This window comes from Gopherus flavomarginatus, chromosome 3 (assembly GCF_025201925.1).
Source record: "Gopherus flavomarginatus isolate rGopFla2 chromosome 3, rGopFla2.mat.asm, whole genome shotgun sequence".
NCBI lineage: Eukaryota > Metazoa > Chordata > Testudines > Testudinidae > Gopherus > Gopherus flavomarginatus.
Window position 1 is genome coordinate 25,087,007 of NC_066619.1, and position 10,602 is coordinate 25,097,608.

Sequence of the window (10,602 nt, forward strand, 5' to 3'; positions counted from 1 at the left end):
AAGAAAAAACTTTTATCTAGTTTTTTCTTCTTTTATACTCTTTTTACCTGAAGAAGACAACACTTGGGTAATTTAAGCCATGTACACAAAGTACCTGCTAATACAATTCTTAATTAAAGCAAAAATTAAGTTAATCTAATAGGAATTTTTACATCTTACCTGACAAAGCCAAATAATTGATGTCATGACCTGCAGACTTTGCATATCTTCCTGACTGGCCAAATCCAGTAAGTCTAGCATAGATAAGTTTTGGATTTTCCTGTAGAAGGACCTTTGGACCAAGACCAAGTTTTTCCATGACACCTTTAACAGTAAAATAAAATGTTTAATCCCAGTCCAAACTTTTGCTTTTAATCTAGATTCAAAACAAACTTGATTTGAAATAAAAAACTGTAAAATGTATTTAGTCATTATGAACTTGAATTACAGTTAACATGCTGATTAAGTTAAAAAAGCCTCAAGTACAATAGCCTTATTAAAACATGAACTGCCAATATTTTACAAATTGTACTAAATTTATTTTATATGTTGAATGCACCAAATATAAATGTAGTGTGAAAGCAGTTTAAATGCACTTTGTTTCTCCCCAATTTCAGACCCCTCAGGACCATTCTGACCAATTTCCTTACCTGTGGACCACTGAACATGCTGTGGCATTTAATTTCAGAAAGGGGAACCATGCAAAAATGAGGGGGTTAGTTAAACAGAAATTAAAAAGAACAGTGACTAGAGTGAAATCCCTGCAAGTTGCATGGACACTTTTCAAAAACACCATAATAGAGGCTCAACTTAAATCACACTCACTCACTCATGCCCGTCACCCCAATTGGGGTATGGGCCACCAATAACAGATCTCCAGAGTCCTCTATCCTGGGCCATTCGTTCTAACTGGTTCCAGGTATAGCCCATTTTTTTTGCTATCAGCCTGAAGGTCACATCACCAGGTGTTTCTTGGACGGCCTCTTTTCCGCTTGCCTTGGGGGTTCCATCGCAGTGCCTGTTTGGTGATGTTAGCTGGCTGCTTGCGTAGTGTATGTCCTATCCAACCCCACCTTCTCCTTCTGATTTCTTCCTGTGCTGGGAGTGGACAGGTCCTCTCCAAGAGGTGGATGTTACTGATGGTGTCTGGCCAGCGGATCTGGAGAATCCTTCTGAGGCAGCTATTTATGAAGGTCTGGATCTTCCTGATGGTTGTTTTGGTTGTCCTCCAGGTTTCAGCTCCATACAGTAGGACTGATTTCACATTGGAGTTGAAGAGTCAAATTTTTATTGCCAAAGACAGCTCTCTAGAGCTCCAGATGTTCTTGAGCTGTAAGAAGGCTGCTCTTGCCTTACCAATCCTTACTTTGATGTCTGCGTCTGTGCCACCCTGCTGGTCGATGATATTACCTAGGTAGGTGAAGGACTGCACTTCTTCCAGGGGGCTTCCATTCAGTGTGACTGGGTCATTGCTAGTGGAGTTAATCCTAAGGATCTTGGTCTTGTCCTTGTGAATGTTGAGGCCAACCTGTGATGACGTGGCTGCCACTAAGTTGATCTTCTCTTGCATCTGCTGTTTACTGTGTGAAAGGAGTGCAAGGTTGTCAGCAAAGTCCAGGTCATCAAGCTGGGTCCACAACGTCCACTGGATTCCGTTCCTACACTCGTAGGTGGATCTCTTCATAATCCAGTCGATGACAAGAAGAAAGAAGTGGTGACAACAAGCATCCTTGCCTGACTCCAGTTTGCACCTGGAAGCTGCCCTCCATGGATCACTCTACAGTGTATACCGTCATATGAGTTCTTGATCAGGTTGACCACCTTCGCTGGGATGCCGTAGTGCCGAAGGAGCTTCCAAAGGGTCTCTCGATCCACGCTATCGAACGCTTTCTCATAGTCAACTAAACTGATGTACAACGAGGAGTTCCACTCTATAGACTGCTCGACTATGATGCGAAGCGTTGCTATCTGGTCCGTCGATGATCTGTTCTGCTGGAAACCTGCCTGTTCATCTCGTAGCTGTGGATCGACGGCATCCTTCATTCTCTCTAAGAGGATTCGGTTGAAGACCTTCCCTGGCACCGACAGGATTGTGATTCCTCTATAATTGGCACAGTTGTTAAGGTCTCCTTTCTTGGGGATTTTGATGAGATATCCCTCTTTCCAGTGTACCGCAATCACTTCTTCTTCCCATATCTTCTCAAAGGGGGGGGGGGTACAGCATTTCCACTGAAGCATCCAGGTCTGCTTTCAGGGCCTCTGCTGGGATGTCATCAGGTCCAGCCGCCTTCCTATTCTTCATCATGGTGATGGCTTTTCTGATCTCGTCTCTGGTTGGTTTATCGCAATTAATTGGGAGGTCCTCGTTAGCTGAGTTGATATCTGGTGGATTTGGTGGTGCTGGTCTGTTCAGGAGTTCCTCAAAGTACTCCGCCCATCTGTTCATCTGTTGTTCTATTCCTGTTATAGACTTTCCCTGCTTGTCTTTAACGGGACGTTCTGGCTTGCTGAACTTTCCAGACAGTCGCTTGGTAATATCATACAGCTGTTTCATACTACCGCTGTATGCTGCCTGCTCTGCTTCTGCTGCCAGTTCATCCACATACTCTCTCTTGTCCTTTCTGATATTCCTCTTCACTGCTCTGTGGGCTTCAGCATACTCTTTTTGAGCTTTGGCCTTTGCTGCTCTAGTCCTGCTGTTGTTGACTACTGCCTTCTTCTTCTTTGTGTCTTCTATCTTGATCAAGGTCTCTGCTGTGATCCACTCTTTCTGCTGGTGTTTCTTAATTCCAAGCACTTCCTGGCATACTGACCTAAGTGTCTCTCTCACTTTCTGCCATCTGTTTAGTACATTGTCTTCCTCTTCCTCAGACCGATTCTGTAATACTGAAAACTTATTCTTCAGCCTCAGTCCAAAATCTTCCTTGATCTTATGGTCCTTCAGAAGGCTGACGCTGTACTTCACTCTTCTGTCTGACACGTCTATCCAGTTCTTTTTCAGCTTCAGCTTCAATCTGGCCACCACTAAGTGATGGTCGGACGCCACGTCTGCTCCTCTTCTAACTCTAACGTCCTGCAAGGATCTTCTAAACTTCTTGCTAATGCAGACATGATCGATCTGATTTTCTGTCATGCCTGCTGGTGATACCCAGGTACTCTTGCGGATCCGCTTGTGAGGAAAGATGCTACCTCCTATGACCAGGTTAAGTGCACACAAATCCACACATCTCTCTCCATTCTCACTCATCTCTCTCAGAGCGTAGGTCCCCATGACTTGTTCGTATCCTGTACTGTCAGGTCCAATTTTGGCATTAAAGTCTCCCATAAGGATGATGATGTCTTTGTCTGGAAGAATCTCTAATATTTTCAGGAGTCTGTTGTAAAAGTAATCTTTGTCCTCCTCTTCGCTGTCATTAATTGGAGCATAGCACTGAACAACATTCATCTTAATCCTCTTAATTTTAGTTCTGAAGGATGCTGTGATGATCCTGGGACCATGTGCCTCCCAACCAACCAGTGCTCTCTGTGCTTGCTTGGACAACATGAAGCCTACTCCCTGTGTGTGGGGTGCGTTGCTCTCTTCAGGTCCTGAATACAGCAACAGCTCTCCTGTCAACAGTCGTCTCTGCCCCGCTTGCGTCCATCTTGTCTCGCTAATGCCTAATAGGGTCAGGTTGTTGCTCCTCATCTCTGCTGCAACCTGCGCTGTCTTTCCTGACTTGTACATGGTCCTCACGTTCCATGTGCCTATGGTAATCCTCCTGGTTGCAAGAAAGGTAATCGGCTTAGTGGCTTCCTCTCAGCTTAAATGTATACCCCAAATTAAGAAACACAGGAAAAGATCTAAAAAAGAGCCACTGTGGCTTAACAACCATGTAAAAGAAGCAATGAGAGATAAAAAGGCATCTTTTAAAAAGTGGAAGTCAAATCCTTTTGAGGTAAATAGAAAGGCGCGTAAACACTGCCAAATTAAGTGTAAAAATGTAATAAGAAATTTCAAAAAGGAGTTTGAAGAACAGGTAGTCAAAATTTCAAAAGGTAATAACAAAATGTTTTTTAAGTACATCAGAAGCAGGAAGCCTGCTAAACAACCTGTAGGGCCCCTGGACTATTGAGATACAAAAGGAGCACTTGAAGACGATAAAGTCATTGCGGAGAAACTAAATGGATTCTTTGCTTCAGTCTTCATGGCTGAGGATGTTAGGGAGATTCCCAAACCTGAGCCATCCTTTGTAGATGACAAATCTGAGGAATTGTCACAGACTGAAGTATCACTAGAGGAGGTTTTGGAATTAAATGATAAACTTAACAGTAACAAGTCACCGGAACCAGATGGTATTCACCCAAGAGGTCTGAAAGAACTCAAATATGAAATTGCGGCACTATTAACTATGGTTTGTAACCTGTCCTTTAAATCAGCTTCTGTACCCAATGACTGGAAGATAGCTAATGTAACGCCAATATTTAAAAAGGGCTCTAGAGGTGATCCTGGCAATTACAGACCAGTAAGTCTAACATCAGTACCGGGCAAATTAGTTGAAACAATAGTAAAGAATAAAATTGTCAGACATATAGAAGAACATAACTTGTTGGGCAAAAGTCAACATGGTTTCTGTAAAGGGAAATCATGTCTTACTAATCTATTAGAGTTCTTTGAAGGGGTCAACAAACATGTGGACAAGGGGGATCCAGTGGACATAGTGTACTTACCGTATATACTTGTTCATAAGCTGAATTTTTTTAGTAAAAAAGGGAAGCACCAGAGAAGGGGGTCGGCTTATGAACAGGTATAGGGAGGGAGAGGTGGGACACAGTCCCTCCCTGCAACAGAAAGAGCAAGAAGAGGCAGCACAGCCAGCAGAGCCAGAAGGGAAGAGGTGGGGCCAGAGTCTCTCCACTTCTGGCCACACTGCTCTCCCCTCAGCCTCCGAAGCAGCTGCAGCTGTGCCGCTAGGCCCCGCCACCCAGAGCAGGCTGTGGCCGTACCACCCAGCCTGCTGGAGCACGCTGCAGCCATGCCACCCAGGCCAGCCCACTGGAACATGCTGTGGCCGAGCCACCCAGTTTAGCCCACCGGAGCAGGCTGCAGCCACGCTGCCCAGCCTGCCGGAGCAGCTCCAGCCATGCCAGAAACATCCTGCTCTGGTCCTCCCCCGATAAGGTGGAAAGGGATGGGATGGGGAGTGTGTGGGGGGCCCTGGGCAAGGGCTGGGGTCACGTGGGGGGTGGTCACAGGGGTTACTCCCCTGATGCCCAGCTTCTCCCCCCAAAAAACTTTCCCCACCAGTTGCTGTCCCGGCCCATCACGGTAAGCAGCTGGCGCACCGGGACACTTTGTTTACTTAGGTTTACCTCCGTTCCTGTGGATGCGAGGTAAACAAACCATCTCGGCTTGCCAGCGGCTTATCCTGGTGGCCAGGGAGCCAAAGTTTGCTGACCCCTGAATTACGGGTTGGCTTATCCATCTTGTGGGGGTTGGCTTATAAACGAATCAGCTTATGATCGAGTATATACAGTAGATTTCCAGACAGCCTTTGACAAAGTCTCTCACCAAAGGCTCGTATGTAAAATAAGTTGTCATGGGATAAGAGGAAAGATCCTTTCATGGATTGAGAACTGCTTAAAAGACAGGGAACAAAGGGTAGAAATAAAAGGTAAATTTTCAGAATGGAGAGGGGTAACTAGTGTGTTCCCCAAGGGTCAGTCCTAGGACCAATCCTCTTCAACTTATTCATAAATGATCTGGAGAAAGGGGTAAACAGTGAGGCGACAAAGTTTGCAGATGATACTAAACTACTCAAGATAGTTAAGACCAAAGCAGACTATGAAGAACTTCAAAAAGATCTCACAAAACTAAGTGATTGGGCAGCAAAATGGCAAATGAAATTTAATATGGATAAATGTAAAGTAATGCACATTGTAAAAAATAACTCCAACTATACAAACAATGTGATGGGGGCTAATCTAGCTACAACTAATCAGGAAAGAGATCTTGGAGTCGTGGATAGTTCTCTGAAGACATCCACGCTGTGTGCAGCGGCAGTCAAAAAGCAAACAGGATGTTAAGAATCATTAAAAAAGGGATAGAGAATATCTTATTGCCTTTATATAAATCCATGGTACGCCCACATCTTGAATACTGCGTACAGATGCGGTCTCCTCATCTCAAAAAAGATATACTGGCATTAGAAAAAGTTCAGAAAAGGGCAACTAAAGATAGAGGTATATAAAATCATGAGTGGTGTGGAGAAAGTGAATAAGGAAAAGTTATTTACTTGTTCTCATAATATAAGAACTAGAGGCCACCAAATGAAATTAATGGGCAGCAGGTTTAAAATAAATAAAAGAAAGTTCTTCTTCACACAGCACACTGTCAACCAGTGGAACTCCTTGCCTGAGAAGGTTGTGAAGGCTAGGACTATAACAGGGTTTAAAAGAGACCTAGATAAATGCACGGAGGTTAAGTCCATTAATGGCTATTAGCCAGGATGGGTAAGGAATGGTGTCCCTAGCCTGTTTGTCAGAGGGTAGAGATGGATGGCAGGAGAGAGATCACTTGATCATTACTTGTTAGGTTCACTCCCTCTGGGGCACCTGGCATTGGCCACTGTCGGTAGACAGGATACTGGGCTGGATGGACCTTTGGTCTGACCCAGTATGGCCGTTCTTATGTTCTTAACATAGCTGAATCACAGAAACAGCTTCCAGGAGGTCACACACCATAGTAAAAAGAAAGAAGCTAACTTTTTGCTAATATATTCCTCAGTCTTTACAAGGCTGAACCTCTGGACAACTTTCTCAGGACTGCTTCAGTCTCTTACCAGAATATAGCTCAATGACATTTTCCTTGCTTACCTGCCCAATATAATTCCCCTCTTTCCTTCAGTTTTGGCATAAGACACTCCATTTTATCCTTACACTAGCCTAGCCATCTACTACTATTACTTTTTATCTATCATAAATCAAGAGAAAACTGGGGCAATTATACACTTAGCAAATGATTTGCAGAAACTGTACAAAAAAAAATTTCTTCTGTAGGTTCAAGCTCAAAAAACTTTTGCAAAATTAAATAAATGTTGGTTTGGTCAGTTTTAATACACAGGGATGAAAAACTGTGTACATTCACATTTTGAAAATTTTTCCTCCTTTTAGCACCCCCCTCCCCCCTCAAAAAGTGTCTTGTTTTTGTGTGTTTGTTTTTTCCAGATGAAAAGTTCAAGCTGTGTATAATTTGTAAAATGGACTTTCATCTGTGTTTAGCAAATTACAGCTAAACTTTGGTCAGAACTATGTCTGATAAACAGTGCTGACACTGCAGAGCAACATGATCTGATATGGAGGGAAAAGGAGAAATACTCGGTTCTTAATTCTTAGAATTGCTTTCATACCTTCTTCCCCATCACATTTTATGAATGGAAATTTCCCAAATTACTTGTAATCTATAAAATCACAACCCTATCATCCTTCACCTCCTTGAAGACCCAATTCTAGCATGACACTGACTGGAAAGTGTCAACTGATAATGGCTAGGCAGAGAAGCAGAGAGATTTGCTGGTATGTATATATGTATTTAATAATACATCTCTACCTCGATATAACGCTGTCCTCGGGAGCCAAAAAATCTTACCACGTTATAGGGGAAACCGCGTTATATCGAACTTGCTTTGATCCACCGGAGTGTGCAAATTTCCACCTGACCTGAAAGGTGAACTCCATTGAATAAGCACAAATTCCTAAACAGACAAAAAGAAACCCACCCCCTTCCTGCAAAAATGAAATGTTACGGTTCCATGACTGTATATTATAACTAGAAATTGGATCCACTCACACGAAATCATATTGATGAAGCTTTGCATCTGCACAAATGCTGTCGAAGGATCAAAGTTTCCGAATCTTAATCTGGAAATTACAATCCTGAGTTAACACTGACAGAGCTAAAATTGGTTAAGTACTTTCAACATGGAGACCTACTATGAAGTCAAAACATACCCTATTTATAGACCCCATTACTACCACCGAAGTTATAATACAGACTCACAAAGATGTTGTGAAAATTTACTAGACAAGGCACAACATTTATTTGCTTGCCCTTACCATGTCAGAGATTTTCAAAAGCCCAACTCCAGCAGATTTCACAAAGAAACTAACTGAAAGCCAATGGGATTTGGATGCCTAACTGCTCTTTGTGCTATTTAAAATCTCCCCGTATCACTTGGGCCCAAATCCTATGACTGGCTTCTACGCCTGAAAATCCAAGCCAGTGCTGAGCCTATTTCAGTATCAGCTCCATGGGATGCATTATCTAGCTACAGAATTACAAGGAAGATGGAATTTTACCCTTAATGAGACACTAGTCTCAACTCATACTTTACCCATATTCAAATTTTATAACAAAGTTTTTACAAAACCAAAGAGCAATAGAAATTTCCATTATATTAACTGTAAGATTCCAATTGAATTTATCACTTTTAACCAAACAATCCCACAGAAACCCAAATATTTCAACACAGAAAATGTGAAATTGCAAATTAAAATGAAATTGGATTTATTGATTTCTATTGTACAGTCTATGAGGGGGAAAAACACACACAACACATCAAAACCCAGGAATACATAGAGAAAAAGCACACTAGTATTATGAAGTTCCCAGTTTTAATGCTCACAAGTGTTACTAGTAACACAGATAAATGTGCTTATTTACAATAATTGATGTTTAAAATGATATAGTGATCCTTTAGTCCTAAATCTGGTATGGCCAGAACACAACACATGAATACTTCAGTGAATCCTTAATCTTTAATACTAAATTGCAGCCCTAAGGGAACAATAGGCGTCAGCATGTGATATGCATCTTGAAGCTGAGACTACTGCTAAAACTTGCCATATCTGTGGATCAAGGGCTTAGGAAAGAACCGAGCATGCTGGACCAGTTGTCTCCACAGGAATAGCATCTCCCTATTAAAAACGAATGCCCCAGACATACAAAGCCTTACACGCTTGATAAACTGTATACACTGGGAGTACAAGTGTTTAAGCCATTGAAAAGTGTAAGCATGTCTTTGCAGGGTCAAGGCGGAAGCATGCCACAATACATCCACTGGGGTCATCCACAGGCTCCTGGACAATTGCTGTTTGAGGCTTAATGGGCCATTGTTTGGATAGGAAACTTTAACCTTAAACTCTCTTCTGTGGGTTGCTGTGTCCCATAAATCTGGGTTTGCCCCATGGCATTTGCACCATCCACACTATTTTGCATCCAGCCAGGTGAGAGCTGTCATTCCCTGACAGCAGATCTGATCTCCCAAGTGAGGCAACCCTATCTGACTACTACCTTCTATTCACCTGTCTTTCCTCTTCTATAGCAGCACCTTCCCCAACTTTACCCCAGCACCAAGCCCCCATTCTGCCTCTTCTCTCCTACAGAGCACCCCCAGAATCTCTTCCCTGGCACAGCACCCCCATCTCTGATCCACCAGACACAGCCAAGCTTTGCATCCTAGTACTCTCCAGTTAGCAGTACCCCTCTCACCAGCGGCACCCGTACCCCTGCCCCCAAACCCTGCACCCACGGATCCTCCCATCAGTGGCACCCATACCCCTCCCCCCAAACCCTGCACCCACGGATCCTCCCATCAGTGGCACCCATACTCCTCCCCCCAAACCCTGCACCCACGGATCCTCCCATCAGTGGCACCCGTACCCCTCCCCCCAAACCCTGCCCCCACGGATCCTCCCATCAGTGGCACCCGTACCCCTCCCCCAAGCCCTGCACCCAAGCGCCCTCCCCCAACAGCACCCATATCCCTCCCCCCAAGCCCTGCACCCACGGATCCTCCCATCAGTGGCACCCATACCCCTCCCCCCAAGCCCTGCACCCAGGTGCCCTCCCCCAACAGCACCCAAACCCTGCACCCAGGTCCCCCCCCCAGCAGCACCCATACCCCTCCCCCCAAGCCCTGCACCCAGGCGCCCTCCCCTCAGAGCCTGCGGCGCCCGGGCCCAGGTCTCACCGTGGCGGAAGGGCTCCACGAGCACGTCTGCCCGCAGGCAGAGCCTCCTCAGCGCCGCCGCCCCGGGGCCCCGCTTCAGGTCGATCGCCAGGGAGCGCTTGCCCCGGCCCTGCACGTCGGTGTTCATGGCCGAGCGGGGGCAGCGATCCACCCGCACCACCTGCGCCCCGAAGTCGGCCAGGATCATACCGCAGAGCGGGGAGGGCGCCAGGCCCGCCAGCTCCAGCACCCGCACCCCGCCCAGGGCCATGGCGGCGCCTCGCTCCGCGGCCCCCTGCCGACCGCCGAAACATCGAGCTGCAGCCGCGGCGCGGCGCTGCACAGCCCGGCCCCCTCCGGCCAGCAGCCCGGCGGGCAACGGCCCCGTCCGGCGCCCGCGTGGGCCCCTCCCCCAGCCAGGGACGGGGGAAGGGAGCCCTGAGCAGGGGGTGGGAATGGGGACACTCAGCAAGGGATGGGGGAGGGGTGGGAATGGGGACACAGCACAGGGATGGGGGGGAATAGGGACAAGCAGCACAGGGATGGGGGAAATGGGGACACTCAGCAGAAGGGGGAGCAGCAGCACACAGAATGGGAGGTACAGGGCTCTGGGGATCAAGGCCCCTTTCTATTG

The 10,602-nt window shown here is 45.8% G+C and overlaps 1 protein-coding gene across 1 annotated transcript in view; it reads right to left on the reverse strand.

Annotated features, from left to right (window-relative positions):
* Window positions 1–10,273, reverse strand: part of AMACR (alpha-methylacyl-CoA racemase) — a 33,057-nt gene extending 22,784 nt beyond the window's left edge. The window contains exons 1-2 of the mRNA XM_050943824.1: window positions 9,990–10,273; window positions 160–303 (exon numbers count right to left, since the gene is read on the reverse strand). Of these exons, the coding sequence (XP_050799781.1) occupies window positions 160–303; window positions 9,990–10,239 (394 nt within the window). The 5' untranslated portion in view covers window positions 10,240–10,273. The remainder of the gene's footprint in view (window positions 1–159; window positions 304–9,989) is intronic.
* Window positions 10,274–10,602: the final 329 nt, after the last annotated feature.